This window comes from Stegodyphus dumicola, chromosome 4 (assembly GCF_044657685.1).
Source record: "Stegodyphus dumicola isolate Sdum_Otavi_A_Nest chromosome 4, ASM4465768v1".
Classification (NCBI taxonomy): domain Eukaryota; kingdom Metazoa; phylum Arthropoda; class Arachnida; order Araneae; family Eresidae; genus Stegodyphus; species Stegodyphus dumicola.
In genome coordinates, this window is record NC_140771.1 from 160,877,645 (window position 1) to 160,899,689 (window position 22,045).

At 35.7% G+C, this 22,045-nt stretch overlaps 1 protein-coding gene across 2 annotated transcripts in view; it reads right to left on the bottom strand.

Annotated features, from left to right (window-relative positions):
- Positions 1-9,135, bottom strand: part of LOC118199992 (uncharacterized) — a 104,204-nt gene extending 95,069 nt beyond the window's left edge. Inside the window, exon 1 of one of the 2 annotated variants that reach the window (XM_085815701.1) lies at positions 8,765-9,135. In XM_085815701.1, coding sequence (XP_085671827.1) covers positions 8,765-8,790 — 26 coding nt within the window. In that variant the 5' untranslated portion in view covers positions 8,791-9,135. The remainder of the gene's footprint in view (positions 1-8,764) is intronic. The other variant, XM_085815700.1, reaches the window with a different exon arrangement.
- Between the last annotated feature and the right edge of the window lie 12,910 nt (positions 9,136-22,045).

Consider the following 22,045-nt stretch of genomic DNA (forward strand, 5'->3'; position numbering starts at 1 on the left):
ATGCATTCTTAACTCCTATTTTCATGTTTTTAATTTAAACATGTATTCTAAGCTCCTATTTCCAATTTTACAGCTTGTAATTTGTATTTTCAGTATGACTGCTAAAAATATGCCTCCATTTATTTATTTATTTTCAGTTTCACTGTTTAAATATATATTCTAAATTTGTATTTAAAATTTTTCTTGTTAAAATTTGCATTCTAACATCTATTTTCAATTTCAACTGCTTTTACAAAGCTAAACTTTTATTTTCAATATTGCTACTTAAAATATGCCCTTACTTACTGACGTGACTTCAAATTTGCTGTTTAAACATATACAGTCAAAAGTCGTTAATTCGGACACCCATAATCCGGAATGATCTATAATCCGGACCTCAAAGCTACAAACTTTCTGCGCATGCGTCGCTTTAATGCACGCGCATAGGCGTTTACGCGTGCGCGTAAGACCTTTACGGCTGCAAATATATGTGTGCGCATGCGCGTTTAATGTATAACAGACGGTAAAAGGTAAGCTAAAATTATCTAATTCAGTTAATGTTGCAGATTGCGTTGTTCCTTAATCTTCGAATTGGATCCGGCTTATTATTTTTTGCAGATTGTTAGAGCAATTTTATAAAAGTAAGCTTGAACTTTCGATTATGTCAAATAGAATTTCCGATATATATTTACTAATATGTAAAGGATTTACAAAGCGAAAGTATGTTTCGAAATCCGAAATCTGTTTATCAATTTCACGCTGCTCTGCGGCGGGGGTAGGGGGGAAACGCCGGACGCCTAATGAATTGGAAGTTGATCTGTCAGCACTATCCTTATCTTCACGGCAGATGTTTTTATTTTATTTGACTTATAATTCCTTACTAAATGTAGTATTTCATGTCGATGTACTCCATCTTTGATATGATTTAAAGCAATTATAGGACTATTATAGCGGAACTTTGTAACTAAACAAGAAATTATGTCTGTTTAATAGAATTAAAGAGAAAGTATCATCACATGAAACGAAGCAACTTAAACAACTTACATTGAAAGAAATGTTTAATAAAGTAAACAAATAAATATTAAGCTTTTTTTTTGTAAATTTTGATACCCTTTAGATCATAATTGTTCTTTATTTCATAAATTACGGTTTCATATTTTTAATTTTGTAATTTCTGCATGTCATCTTACCAGATTTAAACTGATGATCTATAATCCGGAAAAATCGATAATCCGGAATCGCCGAAGTCCCGACGAGTCCGGATTAACGACTTTTGACTGTATTCTAAAATTGTTTCTGGTTAAAACGTGCTTTCTAACTTCTGTTTTCAATTTTAACGGCTTTTCCATGGCTTGGCGATATTTCTGGTCGCCAAGCCAAAAAATCGCCAATGGGGTCCTATACTCAAGCTGTTCCCATTTCTGAATCTGGTCCTGGTACTATTATCGGTACTTACATATTATCGCAACCAGGTTGGCGTGATTGGGAAGTTTGAGTAAAAAAGTATGAATAGAAAGAAAATGTACATTTATTAATTACAGATAATTTTTAATACAGTTTTTATATTATTTTGTTTACCCTACTTACGGCAACCTTATGTTAATTTATTTAAGCGAGGTGTGCGTAGTTCGTGGATTCGTTCGTTGCCTACATTGTGCCATTCGTAGATGTTTTTTTAAGTTAAAACATGTTGCTGTATACATGGATTCTTGTCAAATATTTTTGGTTAGAAACTTTACATTTTTGCTACCTAAATTTTTTGTTTTTGTTTCGGATTTTTAGCTTAAATCGTGTGTTCAAAACGTAGTTTTTGCATGTGCGAAAATCGCGTTTTTGGAGACATTTTAGGCTTAAAGTTCGAAATATAGACAAGAATCCATGTACGCAGCGACATGTTTTAACTTAAAAAAACATCTACGAATGGCACAATGTAGGCAACGAACGAATCTACGAACTACGCACACCTGGCTTTAATAAATTAACATAAGGTTGCCATACGTAGGGTCGCCAAATTTAGCGATTTATGCAAATTTTGGCCTGGTTGCGTTAATACATAAGTACCCTATTATCTTTTTTGTCCCATCATATAACATTACAATGATTTAACAGTTTACACATCAAAGATAATTTACAATATTTTAAAAACAGATGCTACTATTTCTAAATATTGTAGATGATTGCCAGGTTATCATTTATGACTGCCAGGACGACTGGTTTTAAAAACACGTGGGCTTGGCTTTTGTGCTTTAATTTTATGGAATTAAGATTTCCTTTATGATATTAAGATAAAAAATATATATAATTCAATTTATAACTCTGAGCTCATTAGCATTTATTACTCATTAAAATGGATTAATGAGAGTACTTAAGTGTCTCATTAATTATGTATATGGAGTGGTAGTGTCTCTTCTTTACAGGTTCTCAGAAGCCAAGATGATAGTAATATTTTCATTAATGGCAGAACAGTTTTATGTCAGGGTTTGGTTTGGTTTATATGATTATGGCAAAGCCCTTTAGGGCTATCTGCCTAAAGGGAGAGATGCCTTTGCGGATGACTTTTAAAGAGCAACTGGCTATTCTTGTATGCATTACACATAGAAACCATGAAAACTCCTATGCAACCATCCTACTCGCTGGGATTTGAGTCACTAACTGAACTACTAGTGTTCTACAACTTTACCACTCAAAGCATTTTACTTCAAGAACTGATTTCATTACATATTTCCATTTGCTTGGTCAAGGTGCAAATGGGTGTATTTGGCAGTGAGAGGGGCTAACAGTCTCAACAGAGGCTGCATTTGATGATTTTTCCAGATGGGGTGGGCTATTTCTGGGTGCTGAAAAGGAAGAAAAGAAAACTGAGAAATATCTGTTTAATGAATGGAAAAATTATTGGGAAAATTCTGGAAAGCATCTTTATTTGATAAAATACAGTAATGTCTTGAAAAATTTCCTGTTATGCTATATTGATGATATTTTGACTGGTCCTGAACGCTTCTCTGACTATCTTCTAAAATTTATAATTCAATTAAATTTCAGTGCATGTAAATACTGCAAGGACATTTCATGGAGACATGTGCATTAACTAAATTAATTACGGATAAATATTTTAGATGTTTCAGAGAATGCTTTCGTAGATTATAAAATATTTCAGTTATTTTGTACAGATTTAATATTGCTTATAAATAATATGAATTAATAGTTTGACCACATAGGTCTTTTACAGTTTGTTCTCCTTTCTTTAATATATATTAATATATAGAGGTTATGATTACTATTGACTTAAGTTTGTTATGTGTTTTTTAAACTAAAATTTGGTAAGTGGTTTTTTAGGCCTTACACACAACTTCGCTGTCTAGGCAGACTGAACTTCTTCCTATGAATGAATGTACACTGCTCAAAAAAAAAAAAAAAATGGGACAGTGCTATATCTCCCGTTCTACTGGGTCGATTGACAAAATTCAAACTGCGTTTTTCATGTCTCGAAAGCGCGACTTAGGATATATATTAGATTTATATATAAAACTATTCTAACATAGGTATTTTAACATAAAATTGGACTTTTTCTGAAATAACATACCAATTTTTTTACATATTTCGATTCTACGACTCAAATTATGCCAGAATACCAAGTTTTGTAAAAATCGTACGAATAGTTTTTAAAATATTAGCTCTCAAAATTTTAGCTCCTCAATGTTAATTGAATTTGGCAAATATTTTATTAATATCTCTTTTTTTATTAAACTTTTTTTGATTTTTTCTCTCACATTTCAAAATTTTGGTTCATTCCAAATAAAATTTACCCAATTTTTGCGTTTTATTTTTTAAATTTCTATTTTTAAATAATTTCTATAGATTTTTCGAAAAAAAATTTGAATTATAACCTATAAAATTTTTACCATCATCTTAAAGTAGGTGTATTTTTAAGCATATCTTCAAAAAATTAGACTTTTTTATTCAAAATTTTCTAAGATATGCACGAATTTACATAATTTCGCGTTTTGAAATTTGGCACCTTTTTTTTGAGCGATAATAACGCCAAATGTGGTCTATGGATTTTTGTTACACTAAATTGCCACAGCTATTTTTAACCTTAAACTTCAAGTAAAATTTTACGAAGAATTAATTATATGACATTTTTTCCCTCGTATCTTTTCATTTTTTAAAAAAATTAAGAGTAAGTTTTTGTAAGAGTAAATTTTTACCTTCGACGTTTTATCGTCTGCTACTTTACTTCGTTTAAATCGAATTGTCTAAAACTGAGAATTTTCGTTTGATATTTATTTGAATTTTATGACATTAACTGCACAATTTATTTCTAAACAAACTGTTGCTTTTGAAGTGGCTGAAAGAGCGGCTGATACTATGATCCATATTTTTAAAGCACAATATATTTTTATAGAAACATAACATTTAGAATAATCATTTTTTATAAAAGTCAAATTATGATATAAACATACAACCCTCTAGAGACTGAATTAATGGAAGTTCAATGGTTATGTAGAAATGATCTGCAGCTACTTAATGGCTGGATAAGTCAGCAGATTCTATGGACAAGTAAGAATAATTATATAAATGACACCAACATTCTGGATTCAATAAACAACGAGGATACGATGTTTACTAAATGAATTTAAGAAGTTTTAAAACATAAAAAATCAACTCATTTTTTTCCTAAAATGTATTTTTGTGCGTAGCGTATTTTCATTATATCCTTAAAATTCTAATTTAGAATGTAATTGTCAAGAACTGAATCCTAATCATCAGTAATATAATAAGTAATTATTATGGTTATTAATAAATCCTTCTTATAAAGTAATTGCAAATATTTCAAAAAACTTTCTGTCTGAATGCAAACATTTTTCTATGCAAATATTTTTAATTTTATATTAATCAAGATTACACACCATATTACTTATTTCCACTTCAAATCTTACCGTCAGCTCTAGTAGAATTTACAAATCAATTATATTTAATTAAGGATTGGATTGGATTATTTAATTATGGCAAAGCACATGAGGGCTATCTGCCTAAAGGGAGGGATGCCTTCGTGGAGGACTTTCTAAGGGAAACTGGCTCGCATACACGTTACACATGGGGAAAACCACGAAAACACCCATGCAGCCAGCCCGTTCGCAGGACTCGAACCTTGGACCGAACTACCAGTGTTCAGCGACTTTACTGCTCAGCTGCTGGTGGGCATTAAATGTGACAGGAAGAATCTTAATTTTCTTGTGTGAGCACTGAAAATAACTGTAGAAGGAAAGAAGAAAATTAGGGAGAAAAGTAAGCAAAAATTTGCAGGGAAATTTGGCTGTCAGACATACCAAGATGTTCAAAAAGTTGGACGCTTTCGAATATACTTTCAGGATACTTCAAAGAATTTAGGTGTTCAAAGAGAAAACACTTGGACGTGTACACCAGCAAATACCATCAATTGAGCTTGTGTTAACAGAAAAAACAAAATGATATCATTGCAGATTAAAGTGAAGAGCGACTGGTTTTAGACTATATGGTTGTGTAAATTACGTTATAGAACATCATATCATATCATAAATGGTGAATCCTATGATTTTCTCAGTCGAATTATTTGAAGATTCAGGAGTTTATCCAGTGATGTATGTGGATGTCACCTAAAGATGTTTTTTTTCCCTTCCTGATGAAACAGCGGCCGAGCGGTAAAGTCACCGAACACTGGTAGTTTGGTCCGAGGTTTGAATCCCGCGAACGGGCTGGCTGCATGGGCGTTTTCGTGGTTTTCCCCATGTGTAACGTGTATGCGAGCCAGTTTCCCTTAGAAAGTCCTCCAGGAAGGCATCCCTCCCCTTAGGCAGATAGCCGTAGTGTGCTTTGTCATAATAAAATAAACCAAAACCTTTTGATGAAACCAGTCTTTCCTTTCATCTCATACCTTCAAAATGTTTAGCCTCTAAAGACTGATAAAGGCTCTGACGAAATACTTCATGAACAACTTTCCAAGGGAAACCAGCTGTCATACGCGGTACACATGAGAAAATCCACAAAAACGCCCATGCAACCAGCCCGTTTACCGGGGTTCGAACCCCGGAGTGAACTACCAGTGTTTAGCAACTTTACCGCTCGGCCGTTTGTGGGCCTTTATGAAATGGAAGGCGATAACTTTATTTAAAATGATTGTCAGAAATACCAAAATGTTTCGAAAAGTTGGATACTTTTCAATATACTTTCAGAATGCTTAAAGAAAAAGAGAAGAAAAATAAATTTTTTCGTAAAATTTAATATTCGTATTTTTTTAAATTTAAAACTTTTCAATCTTATGATATTTGATTCTTGCGATTTCAAAAATAAAATATTTGACTAAAATATGAATAACATTTTAAGAAACCAAATGTAGGATAAAATTGTGTAAAGCAATGGGCACAATGATAAAACTGTTTAAAGCAGTGTATGCAAGTCATCCTAAGTCAAAATATCAGTTTTACATCTCTCTTATTTATATATATTTTTTTCTGAACGGAACATTGAAAGGCGTGTAAAACTGTACTTTACTGTATTTTCTCTTTTAATATAGTACGCAGTTTTCAAACGCATCGTAGTCTGGGTTACAAAGTATTCTTCCGAAAGAAACACAGTTCAAATAAATAAAATCAAATTCTGGAAAATTGATATTAATAAATATATTTAAAATGCTCAGTTCGAAGGAATAAATAGAAAATTTTAAAACAATTATCTGAAGAGACAATTCAACACAAACAATTAAAATAAAAGTATAAAAATTTAAAAATGACCTAAAATAATAATTATGACGAAAAATATATATAAAGAAAACTATTTGAAAAAAAAAAAATAAACGCTGCACCTTTATTTATGCTGTTCGAATAGGTAAATAGAAATTTTTAAACAGTTATTCGAAAAAAAAAAAAAAAAAAAAAAAAAGGGCAACTTAAACAATTAAAATGAAATTCGAAAAAGAAAAAATTACTTAAAATAATAAGTTATAATTAAAAATATAATATAAAGAATATTATTTGAAAAAAAGGAACGGTGACTTTTTTACCTCTCACGGGAAAGGAAACTAGGTTGCCATATATTAAGAAGTTCGCCAAGTAAAGTATTCTTGGCGCAAACTGACAAAAAAGTGCCAACATAAATTTGTGAATTTCTCCGTAAATTTCGCTCCAAATTTTACAAAATTTCATATTTAGGCATAATTTGAGTCGTATAATCAAAATATGTAAAACAATTGGGTTGATCTTTACAATATGGTAACTGGTAGTTTGGCGACATTTTGGAGGCGATAAAGGTTACTACCTGGGACTTTGGTAATAATGTGAGCAGTACTCAGTTCCGATTACGCATTATTTTGTGTGAGGGAAATGAGAGATCATGGGATATGTCATGTGATATTAATGGACGAATTACGGTTCTTTAATCGGAAAAGGGGGAAATCGGGAAAAAATCTGGAAATTTTGTATTTGGTTTATTCTATGTTGTGTGAAACAGTGTTCGTGAATTTTTGGATCCCATGGCCGTAACTAAAGAAAAGTTTATCGGACACGTAATCAAGATTCTGAAGAAGATTAGGTAAGTTAGTATTTTTAATTATTTGAGGATATTATTTTTATGCATTGTTCTAAATGTAAGGTGGAAGTAAAGGAATTTGGTATTATTGGGAAAATTGTTATTAGCAATGATTTAGTTTAAAGTAATTAGGATTGTAAGGTAATTTTTATTAATTTAATGTATGTGCTCATTTATATTTTAAGTAGTGTTTTTGAATTTAATTAAATGATAGTTATTTTGTGAATTTTATGTTTGTAGGAATTTGGTATACGTTTAAGTTGAAGTAAACGTGCATGCAAATAATTTAAATATTTGATACTAAATATTTGTAATGCTTGCGGTATGAATTCGTTGGTGACGTGTATAATGTAATAGATGATTTAGAGGTAAAAGTTTTGGATATTTTATTTATTTTATATGTGGAAATGTTCATATTTGGAAAGGGTAAATACTTTTTCGCGATCAGGTAATTTCATATATGTTCTTTTTACCGGGTTTAAAGATTGAGAAAATTGTCATGTATTTTCATGAAATTTTTCTAATTTATGAGAAAAAAGCAGTGTACATGGATATAGTGAAGAGTGTGCGCAATGCCATTTTTGTGCAATTCTGGGATGTTTTTTTAAGTAAAAATAAGTCGGCGTGTACATGGTTTATGTGTATGTGTTATTTTGAAAAACGCGTAAGGAGTATGGTATTGTGCACTTTTTCCCAATTTTGCAGTGAATATTTGTCATGATTAAGCAGTTTTGTTAGATAAAACTTCTAGCATAAGTGTAATTCGGCTAGTAGATTGTTGGAAGAAGTGTTCAGTAGATAAAAAGAAAAGAAACATGTCTTTACTTCGTGAAGACAAAATGGCGGTTGGAAAAAAAAAAAAAAATAGAGGGTTGCTGTAGGAGAGTTGGTCGCCAAATTTTCGCCAAAAAAACGCCAAGTTACCATAATGTACAGATCAACCAAAAATAGGTATGTTATTTCAGAAAAAGTCCGATTTTGTGTCAAAATACCTATGTTAGAATAGTGCTATATATAAATCTAATATATATCCTAAGTCGCGCTTTCGAGACATGAAGAACGCAATTTGAATTTTGTCAATCGGCCCAGTAGATCGGGAGATATAGGACTGTCCCTTTTTTTTTTTTTTGAGCAGTGCTATGTTTATATATATATATTTGAGCAGTGCTATGTACTGCAGCTATGTTTAGGAAACTAAATTTCAATAAAATTGTGTTTTACTTACTTATCGCCTATATTAATTCCATCCATTATGATTTCGATTTTTTCAGCACTTTATTCGTTTAAATCAGCCAATTTTAAATAAAATAGCAATCATGAACAAATTCTTAAACCCTGAAAGAATCTCATACTACGCTGATGTAAACAAAATCACATGGCTTTCCTACCAGATACATGAAGTTGAGTAGGCTGTTTTTTTCCCCGGTATGTATGGTATATATGACTGTTGACTTTTTTCTAGCGAAATCATTGATATAGCGGAACGGGCCGGATTACTTATAAACCACTTGTAAATATTCGTATTTAATACAGTTTTTCCATTTAATATGTAAAACTTTTCTTCAATTAATTTCATTGAAGGCCCCCATTGTGTCACACTTGTATAATAAATAGCTGTTCAAGTTTTCTTTAAGGCCCATATCACACATGCATTTGTTTCATAACAACTGTTTCGGACAGTTTTTATGCCTGGTTTACTATTCAAAAAAAAAAAAAAAAAAAAAAAAAAGGCGCGCGATTTTTTCCTTCCTTTCCAAAAAAAATTGCAAGTTGTTCGTTTCCAACCAGTCAGCTATCAGTGTTGGAGACGGCTGCTGTAGACAGACGATTACGTAACGGCTGGACGAAGTCGACAGAAGGAGCGCAGCTTTTGATTGGACTATTTTTTATTATTCTTATTTTTTCTTTAACTGCAAACTAAGCGGGGAAATTCCCTTTTCATTTAGTTATATGTATGCAATAGTTAGAGTAATGTAACGTTTTAGTCTTGTGTGAGATATCCATATTAAAATCTTTATATTAATAATCCCTGCTGTGATTATTTAATTTGTAACCTGCACGTTTTAGCCCTGAGAGTTGCAATATAGAAAATGTGGCGTTCATATTTTTGAATGAAATATCGATATAAAAGTCTTGAAAGAAAAAAAAGTCGCAGGGAACAGCATTTACGGTATGCTCCAACGATATTGCTCAGCAGATCGAAAACAAAAGTTTAGGGAGAGACGAAGTCAGTACGTTGTTTAAACAGATTCAGGACAAATTCACACGTTTGTAAACAACTCAAGAAAAGTTTCGAATTTGTTGCTAAATGATGATACCCTTTAAGACGAATATAAAAAAAGTATTTCTTAAAAATACATAACCTAAAAAGGTATTTCTAAAAATAAAGAGAAAAACAAATAGCAGAGCAAAAATACGATGCTTTTATTGGAATTACAAACTATAGCAATTCTTTCGAACGACAGTATCGCGAAGCACGATCTCCTGATGACGACAACACTCACTGTTGCCAGAACTTATCTAAACTATATATTATATTATCATTATTTTTATTAACATACTTTAATACTTCCCCTTGTAAAAAAAAAAAATAATAATAATAAATTAAAAGAAAAGAGTCACAAAAGTCCCATCTTGTCACAAAGAATTAACAGTCTCGGTTTAAATAAAGGTTTAGTCATTATGTCAGCAACTTGCGCCTCTGTAGGTACCTGCTGCACAATGATTTCCTTTTCTAGAACTTTCTCTCGTATGAAAAATTGCTTGATATCAATGTGTTTTGTGCGTCGATGAAACTCCGGGTTTTGTGACAGTCTCACTGCAGCGGCGTTGTCTACTTGAATTACTGGAGTTTCACGTAACTTGGTTACATCACCAAATAGTCGCTTTAACCAAATTACTTCTCTAGAACATTCACTAGCTGCAATTACTTCTGCTTCAGTCGTCGAAGTTGCAACAACTGTTTGCCTTTGGCTAATCCATGATATAGCTCCACCACTATATAATATCACTACTCCACTCGTTGATTTTCCTGTTTCTTGACAGCCTCCAAAATCTGCATCACTATAGCATTCCAGAATTCCTGGTTTGTATGTATTCTTGTATGTAACACCTTTAGTTAGAGAACCTGCTATGTATCTGAATACACGTTTCACTTTTTTCCAATCATCTTTCGAAGGATTTTCTAGGTAACGTGATAGAATGCCAACACAGTAAGCTAAATCTGGTCTTGTGCCTAACATAAGATACATTAAAGCTCCTACAGCTTCTCTATACGGAAAAATTTCTCTGTTTGATTTATCTTCCTTTTTCTTTTCAGTTAGACCTTCCTTCAGGATAGGAGTTGACACTGGCTTGCAATCTTCCATCCCAAATTTTTGAAGAATTTTTCTTGCATAAGCTTGCTGACTAATTTTAATACTTCCATCTTCAAGATGTTTAATTTCAAGTCCAAGAAAGTATACTGCTGGTTTAGTTGTGATTCTGAATCTCGACTTCAATTCTCTGAGAAATTTTTCAGATTCTTGTAGATCTGTTGATGCTACTAAACCATCATCTACATATAAACATACGATTAGCTTCTTGCCGTTATTGTTTCTTATATATAAGCATGGATCAGCTTCACTTGTCTTGAAGCCCAGCTGTGACACAAAATCTCCAAAATATTTATTCCAGCAGCGTGATGATTGTTTAAGTCCATACAAACTGCGTTTCAACTTACAGACTTTCTTCGAACCGTCACTATATCCTTCTGGTTGCTGCATATATAGAGATTCTTCAAGTTTTCCATATAAAAATGCTGAACCGACATCAAACTGAGAAAGATGCATTTTCTCATTGGCTGCGATGCTCAAAACTGAACGAATAGTTCCTAACTTTGTTACTGGACTAAACGTTTGATCATAATCAACTCCAAAACGTTGAGTACATCCTTTGGCAACAAGTCTAGCCTTGAATTTATCAATAGATCCATCAGGATTTCTTTTGATCTTATAAACCCACTTGCATGGTATAGCTTTAGCATCTTTTGGTAATTTTTCTAAACTCCATGTTTCATTTTCTATCAATGATTTCATCTCTGAATCCATAGCTTCTTTCCAATTAACACTTTGCTTACAGTTGATCGCTTCTTCATAAGATTCAGGTTCTTCAGAATCAATAATAAAAGCTTCACTTATCATTATATAATCTTCTAAACGCTTTGGCTTTCTCAAGTCAGCTCTATCTCTTAGGAATCTTGACTGTGCATTATTTTGCAAATTAATATCTTCACATTCTTCTCTTTCAGAATGTTCTTCTGATATATTTCCAGATATTTCTTTGTTGTATTCTTTTTCTGAATTATCTTCTTCAGAAAGAAACTTTTCTGACTTATCTTTTTCTGAATTTTGTTGATGTTCAGAGCCAGAAATTAGGCTATCTTGATCTTGAATAGGTAACTGCACCCTTTCTTCACAATCTGTGAGCTTTTCGTTAAATGTAACATCCCGTGAACAGATCACACTATTGGTTTCTTTGATCCATAGTCGGTATCTTTCGTCTCCATCATAACCAATTAAATAAGCTTTTGTAGCCTTATTATCCATTTTCCTTCTTCTTTGTTTAGGAATATGGGCATAGCACACAGATCCTACTATACGAAGATGCTTAATTCGAGGTTTCTTTTTAAACCATAGCTCATAAGGACTCATGCCTTCCACTGATGATTTGCCAGTTCTGTTTAGTACATATATGGCAGTGTTGACTAGTTCAGCCCACATTGCTGCAGGAAAATGAGCTTCAGAATTTGAGTACTTAAATGTTCTTGCCATTTCGATCATTGTACGTATGTCTCTTTCACTAGAGCCATTTTGTTCAGGAGAATAAGGTGCTGTTAGTCTTTGAGTTATACCTTCAGAATGCAAAATAGCACGCACTTTGTCATTGTCAAACTCGCCTCCATTATCGCTGAGAAATTCTTTGACTGGATGTCCTAAAATTTTAGCGTGTGCAAGCATGTGTTGTAACATATTTACAACAGCAGATGTTTCCTTGATAATTATTATATTAGTATTAGTTGTTCTGGTAAGACATCTAAAATCTTGCAATTGAGTAGCATGTCAGGTAACTTATTTTCATTTTTCTTTTCAAGTCCTGAATTCAACTCATTCCATAAGTTTTTTAATTTGGAAAGATGAGCCGCCATATTATCTTTTTCATTCCACTTGAATTGAAAAAATTGCATGCATATATTATACAATTGATTTTCTGATGATGCTTCAAATAACTTATGTAATTCCAACCACACTTCTCTAGCAGTCTGAAATCTCATAACTTTTTGCAGAGTTTCTTCCGTCATGGAATTCGTTAATACCATCATAGCACTAGTGTTTGCATTTTGAAACTTCTTAACAGCTTCATTATATTTCTCTTGTTGAGCAATCGGAGCATCTACAGGAAGAACTTCTGGTTTCACTATAGTTCCTTCTACAATTTCTAAAGCACCAGGATGATAATTTAAAACAAATTTTATCCTGTATTTCCATATAAGCCAATCGCTTTCACCTGATAAAGGCTTTACTTGGACCTTAGATAATTCCATACTTTGATTTCTAAACAACTTTCGATTGCTATAACGAAAACAAAACACTTACTTGATTAGGCTTAACGAGTTCCGTTTCTTCGACAAAACATCAATTCAAAACATTTGACGCAATATGGGAGTTGCTTGACCCATAACCTAAAAAAAGTATTTCTTAAAAATACATAACCTAAAAAGGTATTTCTAAAAATAAAGAGAAAAACAAATAGCAGAGCAAAAATACGATGCTTTTATTGGAATTACAAACTATAGCAATTCTTTCGAACGACAGTATCGCGAAGCACGATCTCCTGATGACGACAACACTCACTGTTGCCAGAACTTATCTAAACTATATATTATATTATTATTATTTTTATTAACATACTTTAATAGAATATTCCGAGGATTTTTTGAAAGCAGAAGAAAACCGAGACAAGTTCTGCTTGATTTGTTCGCTATTAGAAAATTCAAAGAAGGCAAATTCGGTTACGGAATGAACAACCACCGAGCAAAAAAGGAAATTCAAGCTTCCGAAACTTGAATTGAGGAAATTTAGTGAAGAACTGAAAGACTTTCTTGTCTTTTGGTCCCAGTTTGAAAAAATTCACAGAGATGATTCTATTGTAGATGAAGACAAATTTCAATATCTATTACAATGTGTGATAGCAGATTCTAAAGCGTCAAGACTGGTAACAAGTTTTCCGCCAACTAAAGAAAACTATTCAAAGGTGATTGCACAACTTAAAGAACGCTTCGGGAGAGAAGAACGTTTGGTTCGGATTTATGTACGGGATCTACTTTCCATAGTAATGAAAAATGCTGCTGGTCGGATTAAAGAGGATTTAGCTGAACTTTATGAATTACTTGAGAGCAAGCTTATAGTACTCGAAAGCCTCTGTACAACTAAGGAAAAATTTTCAGAATTTTTAGAGCTACTTGTTGAGTCCTGTTTACCAAAGACTGTTCTTCGAGCGTGGGAAAGAAGCCGCTCGATAGAAGATACTGCGTCACAGCAAGATAGTGCGCGTTCTTTGGATAAACTTTTATGCTTTCTTCTAAACGAAGTGCAAAGAGAAGAAATGATTAAGCTCGCTCGTACCGGGTTGGGAGCTTCACGTTCTGCACATTCGCATCCGCATGCTAATGTTCCGGGTTGCTGTACAGCTGCTGCCTTGGTAAATGTTCAAGACAATACAGGTAGGCGAAATTTACGTTGTATTTTTTATGAGAAATCCCACAATGTTTTTCTGCTCGCAAAATGTCTTTAGAAGATAAACGAAAGGTTTTAATGCAAAACCGCGCCTGTTTTCGCTGCTTACGAGTTGGACATAGTTAACGGGCATGCAAAACTAAAGTAAAATGTTTAACTTGTGATAAATTTCACTATACCATTATGTGCTCAAATGGCGAACCTGTAAAGACAAAACTGACAGTACTTTTATTTCAAGTAATGTATTGTCTAATCAGCAACTGTTAATAAAAATGTGTATTTGCAAACCCTTGTTTTAAAAATAGTATTCGAAGGTAGAAAACTTACACTTCGTACGATTTTGGACAGTGGTTCTCAGAAATCTTATCTTTCAGAAAGGGTCATCGCGTTTTTGCAACTGCGTCCTAAATCGAAACAAACCATTATACACGGTTTGTTTGGGGGGAGAGAGACAAGTTCTCATTCCCATTTAGTGTTTGATGTTAATTTAAGAAATCTTGAGGGCACGTATGACCATAACTTTGAAGTACTTTCTCAAGACAAAATATGTGAATGTGTTCCAAAAGTAGTTGATCACAATACACTGAAAGAATTAAACGAAAGAAATATTATCTTGTCTGATTTGCAAGCTAAAGAATATGACATTGAATTGCTTTTAGGAGCAGATGCCATTGGGGACATTATTACTGGCAGTTCTCTGAAACTGAACTCTGGTGTAACTGTAGTTGAGACTAAATTCGGATACACAGTGATTGGTAAAGTAAACAGCTTATCTAAAGAACCTATTTCAGCTACTATTCCAGCATTACTACAAAATAATTTGTGCAATAATGTAGTTTCGTTGCACTGTGCCAATCTTAGCGTAACCGAACTCTGGAATTTAGATGCCATTGGCATAACAGACCCAACTGAAGATATTAAACGTAAAGTTGCTCACTCTGACACCGTTAAGCAATTTAAAGAGAATTTAAATGTTCTTCCTGATGGCCGATATGAATTGCTACTACCCTTTAAATCTGAAATTCTGTTATCTAACAATAAGTCTATGACTTTTAAAAGGCATCAAAGAATGTGTCAACGAATTAATGAGGAAAATCAGTTAGATGACTATAAGGTAGTTTTTAAGCAATGGGAAGACCTAAAAGTAATAGAAAAGGTTCCTGAAACTTAAATTGATAATTTGAGTTATTATTTGCCCCATAGACCTGTTACAAAGCATACTAGCCAGACAATGAAGGTAAGGTCGGTGTTCGACGCTTCAGCTCGAGAGAGAAATGAACCATCCCTAAATGATTGTTTAAATAGAGGGCCGAATTTAATTGAACTCATACCTGATATAATTGACAGGTTTAGATTGTATTCCGTTGGTTTATCATCAGATATAGAGAGAGCGTTTCTTCAGCTGAGTATTATCCCAGAACATAGAGATTATTTGAAGTTATTTTCTTCCAACTCTTGAAGAACATATGATTTACAGACACTGCATAGTGGTGTTCGGCGTTTGTTCGTCTCCGTTCCAATTCTCTGCATCGATAGAGTATCTCTTGGATAATTCCCCTGCCGAGTTTGACGATGTGACCCAAAAATTAAAGCATTCGTTTTATGTTGACAATTGTGTCACTGGGGTTCACGATATCAAACAGCAAGAAAATTTTATAGTTAAGGCAACAGAAGTAATGGCTCGGAGATGTTTTAACCCTCGGGGTAGGGAAAGTAATGTTCTAGGTCATTGTATTTCCCGTAGTTCAGGTATAACTTCTCTTCTTGGAATCTTATGGGATTCGGATAACGATACATTAAAATATAATCTTAATTATTCAATGGATAAAGATATAATTAAGCGTAATATTTTGGCTATGGTACATAAAATTTTTGATCCGCAGGGTTTTTTGAGTCCAACTACCTAGTTACCATTACAGGAAGCTTGGACTATGAAATTAAACTGGGATGACCCCTCGCCATATAACATTCAGAAAACTTTTCAGAAGTGGCAGCATGAAATTAAATATCTTGAGAAAATTAGTATTCCACGATATGTAGAGATAAATGAGAATTCAGAGCTACATCTATTCGTTGACGCATGTAAGAGCTCCTATGGTGCATGTGTCTCCATTAGAACTGTAACGCCCATGGGAGTCGAAATTTGATCGATCAGAGCCAAATCCAGGATAGCGCCGTTAAAATCTCTGACAGTAGCCGGGTTTGAATTGATGGCCTGTTGCATTGGCGCGAGACTGGTACACTCAGTATACGCTGCCTTGGATTTGCCTGATTGGAAAATTATTGTATGGAATGATTCTGTGGTAGCACACTGGTGGATTAAGCACCGTGGTGATTGATCAGTTTTCGTCGCGAATAGGGTAAAAAAAATAATAAACACTCTGATTCCTTCTCAGTGTTGGCGCCATGCACCACGTTATTTAAACCCGGCAGATATGCTTTCAAGAGGCTGGTAGGAGAAGTTAGTTCGTGTAGTACAGGAGCTGTTGAGAAGGACACTCGGTAATGCGGTTCTTATAACCGAGGAGTTGTACACAGTATTGTGTGACTGTGACTCAATAATTAACTCTAGACCTCTTACCTATCTGTCCGAAAATTCGGATGATTTAATCCCACTTTCCCCAGTGATGTTTCTCATCGAAAATTGTAGCTTAGGTGTTACCGATGTTGATTTCTGCGATTCGAAAGGTCTTCGAGAAAGGGCTAGACATCGCCAAAAACTGCTTAATGATTTAAGTCATGGATTTAGGAATGAATATTTAGGCCTTCTGGTTCAAAATAAGAAGGGTCCATTGTCAGAGCTACGGCTGGGTGAAATTGTCCTAATAGGAAAAACGGATGCATTGGCCTTTAGCTAAGGTCATTCGACTAATTCCTGGGAAAGATGGCAAGGTGAGAACTGTAGAACTAAAGACTCAAGTTGGTATGCTGCTTCGTCCCATTCAGCAAGTCTTTCCATTGGAAGTGCAGTTAACGGACACACCCACTGATCCATACACGATAACTCCTATTTCTTCTATTTCTAGTGATGAGCATTCAGATACTAATGACTCTTCAAATGACTATAGTAACATCCTGCAAGGTGCTCAAGTGTCAAGATTTGGACGTGTGATCAAGGTGCCTCAGAGATTAGATCTCTTCGACCAGGTACTGTATGTCTTTGAGCCAACCTGAAGTCGACTCAAAGAGGGGGAGAATGTTGGAAACGGCTGCTGCAGACAAACGATTACGTAACGGCTGGGCGAAGTCGACAGAAGGAGCGCCGCTTTTGATTGGACTATTTTTATTATTCTTATTTTTTCTTTAACTGCGAACGAAGCGGGGAAATTCCTTTTTCACTCAGTTATATGTATGCACTATTCAATCTATCTGTGATGCCACCCTAGGCCTGAAATCACCAAAAGTTTTAAGAGTGGCAAACTGGTGGACGAAAGAGCTCCGTGCACAGCGCAGTCGCACCAGGGCACTTAGGCGTAAGATGAAGAGCGAAAGAGACCCAGACAGGAGGCAAGCCCTTAGTGTTCTTTATAATAAAGAGCAAGCTCAGTACAAAAGGGCAATTGCAGCCGCAAAACTTGCCAGCTGGAGGGAGTTCTGTACTAAGAATGTAGAAGTCTATGGTGCTCTCCACAAGATAGCTTCGAACAAAGTTTACAGACCACCGGAGCTAAGAGCCTTTGCAGGGCAGCAGGCTGGACACATAACAGAAATCACGCTCAGGACAATTCTTGACGCCGTACTTCCGGAAGAGGATATTACAGATCCGTCCGACCACCAGGCTTATACGCTGCACACATCTGTCCCAGATGATATGCCATTTACGGAGAAGGAAGTCTCCGCAACGATCAAAATTCTCCCGAAAAGTAAAGCCCCTGGTCCGGACTCAATAGACTATCCAATCTTGAGAGCAATACATAAAGCAAGATCCGGCTTTCTCACGCGTTATTTTAACAAACTGCTAGCACTGCAAAGCTTTCCAGAACCTTACAAAACGGGGCAGGTTGTGCTCTTTAAGAAAGAAGGGAAGGATCCAAACAGCCCATCCTCGTTTAGGCCGATTTGTCTCCTCCCGGTAATAGGGAAACTCTATGAGAAGCTCGTAGTCCAGCGGCTTAAATTTCACATGACGCAGAGTGGGGCAATCTCTGACGCACAATATGGATTCAGAGAGCTACGCTCAACGATTGCTGCCCTATCAAAGATAAGAGACTATATCAGCCACTTGCATGAAAGGAAACAGCATGCAGCGGTCCTAAGTCTGGACCTGCAAAGCGCATTTGACTCTCTGTGGTGGCCCTCAATTTTAGAGGCACTGCACCAGGCAAGGATCCCTGATAACCTCTTGCAGGTTTTCAAGCAATACCTGTCCAATAGAAAGTTCGTAGTAACACACACTGGCGGTGTCATAACGAGAAGCCAGACAAAAGGCTGTCCACAGGGATCGTGCGCGGGTCCAGACTTGTGGAATGCAACTTTCGATTCCATCCTACGATACGAATGGCCGTCCCATACCCAGATAGTAGCCTTTGCGGATGACGCGACCTTTGTGGTGGGCGGCAAGAGTAGAGATGAACTGCAGCAAAACTGCAATGATGTAATTGATACCTTCTCTCGGCTATGTCAGGAGAAAAAGCTAATAATTTCTGAGGCAAAATCGAAATATATAATTTATCATAAGCCAGGCCAAACTTTAATAAGAAACCCAACCATCCAGCTTAATGGGAAGACCATCAAAACGGTCAGAGAACTAAAACTCCTGGGTATTATATTGGATGAAAAGTTCACCTGGCTGCCTCACCTTAAAGCCCAAAGAGAAAAGGCTCGCCGAATCGCAAACAATCTGCAAAAAATGCAAGGCCCGCACTGGGGCCTTCGGCCCAATATCTACAAGATACTTTACTCCACTGTCGCGGAGAGGGTCCTAACCTACGGATCAGCCATTTGGGCAGCCCCGATGACAGTCAGAAAGGCAAAATTGCTAAGTAGTGCACAGCGACCATTTGTCCTGGCCATAACGAAGACCTACAGGACAACGTCGACTGCGGCCGCTTCGGTATCAGCAGGGCTTATGCCGCTCCCAATCAAAGCGCAGCAAGAAGCCTCAATTGCAAAGGTGACGCAACTCCAACAGCCATGCACATACGGGGATACATGCTATCTGCCAGAAGTCTACGAAACACGCAGGTCCAAACTAAGCACACATCCGTCGGAATATGGACTGGGCATAAGGACTTTCCACTCACCAGCGTTAACCCCGCGCTTAGACGGACCAGGGGCCGTGCTTTATACAGACGGGTCAAAAATTGATAACGCTGTAGGCAGGGCCTATATAGCCTATATAAATGGAAACATAGCAAAGGAATGGAAGGGCCGTCTGGGAGCACAGAACTCAGTGTTCCAAGCGGAAGTAGTTGCCCTCACAAAGGCAGTGAAATGGGCAATTGACACACGGCAGAGTCGAGCTACGATATTTACTGACAGCCTGTCAAGCATTTATGCTATCAACAACCCTCTCCAGCGCTCCGCACTAATCTCGCACCTGCAAGAAGTCCTCCGTCTACAAGAAAAGTCAATGAGAATCCAAATTTCCTGGGTGAAGGCGCACGCCGGAATCCAGGGAAATGAAGCAGCAGATGCTCTTGCCAAGAAGGCTGCCCAAAATGAGGAAACGGAGCAGATTCAGGTGCCCCTGCCCCGGTCATGCCTAAAGAGGCAAATAGAGGAGTCCGCCATTGGAAACTGGCAGAATGAATGGGACCAAATCCCGCAAGGCCGCAGAGCATATGAGTTCCTGCCCAAGGTAGAGGTGGACCGGCTCATCTCATCGCCCTACCTCACGCGATATATAACAGGCCACGGCCCCTTTCCGACGTACTTTGCAGAAAGGGGTCTAGCAACTGATATGTGTGTTTGTGGCAACGTGGGCTCACCAGACCATTATGTCACGGAGTGCCCCTTAACAGCAGAACGGCACATAAAATTCCCAACTACCAATGTTCTGCCTTTCAAACGCCTTCTCATAAAACATCGAGGCACGCGGCAAAAGCTTAAATGCATAATGGCCATACTAGAAAAAATGGGCATAGACCTCTGCAGGCCGGAATAGGGCACCTGCAATAAACATAAAAGCATCTTACAACTGTGAAGACTCAAGATGGTTGCAGGGCCAGGGTAATACCCGAGTAGTCATAGAAAGCCGTCCGGGTGCCCTGTCCTGCTGTCATCTGTCACCTGTATGCACTAGTTAGAGTAATATAACGTTTTCAGCTTGTGTGAGATATCCATATTAAAATCTTTATATTAATAATCCCTGCTGTGATTATTTAATTTGTAACCTGCACGTTGTAGCTCTGAGAGTTGCAACAATCAGCTATCAGCTAGTTTGTAATTGAGTCATGCTATCAGCTAGCTTGTAATGGAGAGCCAGTTTCTTTTTACATGTGAACCCCAAAGTGATCTGCGGTGATTGTAGTGTAGCTTTTGTGACAAAGCAGAAAATTGTTCCAAAGAGTTGTTCTTCCGAAACAAATGGATGTGTGATAAAAAGGCTTAAATGGTATTTCAGGTTCTAGGTATTATTCCTGAAAGCAAAAATTAATACGAGCTCCATGAAATATGACGTCCTCTTGAAAAAGAAGTAATTTTAGAGACTTTTAATGATTGTGCGTGAGTGTGTGTGACGGTGTTATCTGCATTCCATGAATTTGTTTTTGAGCTGGAGCTTTCGTTGGTTTCAGATGTAAATATTAATAAATTTGAATTTAATTGAAAAATTTGGAATCTTCTTTTTTAGAGTTTGACATATGCCTCACTACAAGGACAAAGAAATATTTGTGATTAGAGTCTACTATACTATTTCTTCCTTCTTTTTTTTTTTTTTTTTCGGGGAGGGGAAGATGTACTTTTCCATTTTGTTGGCGCAGGCGATAAAGTCTCCGAAAATGGTACAAACGATGCCAAACGGAATATCTTCGCTGGTAATTTTTGCCGCCTCATTTTCAAAACAAGTCGCAGAGATTTTTTATAAGATTTATTGTTTCTTTCAATATTGGCATAAAATTACATAGAATTTTTACCAGATAGTTCAATTTTATGCCGTATGACCATTCGCGATAATTAAGTCAATTAGGATGCAATCACACCGCTCGCCCGAACACGAAAATGTAGAAAAGGTAAAGTCAAGGGTTAAATTCATAAATTCTAATGAGAATGCACTAGCGAAGTAAAGCACTATTGTTTTAAATAATTTCTGAGTAAGCTTTTGTATGAATTGAAATAATTCTTGTATTTAAACCTGTATTTCAAATTACGATTTAACTTGAAATTAATGTAGATAATTACTCAGCGAATTAGATTTTTGTAGCGTAGTTTACATGAGATGAGATCACTTGGGGTCACGTGATATGAATCGGCGAATCAAGATATTGTACCATGAAAGAATAGTAAATTCTTACATTAATGTCTCTTTACAAATTTATTCTCTATATTTATTGTCTTTTTACAAAATTTTAAACGATATTAAGATGTTTATGCCTTCAAAATAAAAAATTATTAGAACTAACGTTTGTTAACATTTTTTATGTGTATACTGTGTGTTGTCGCCAATAAAGTCTGCTTCGCGAGATTTGCGCCGGCGGAACGGAAAAGTACCGTTCTGGGTATTGAATTACATTGTATTTTATTTTGGTCAATCTTCCATACCCGAGGTAAGTTGGCGCCAGACTATTTTGGCT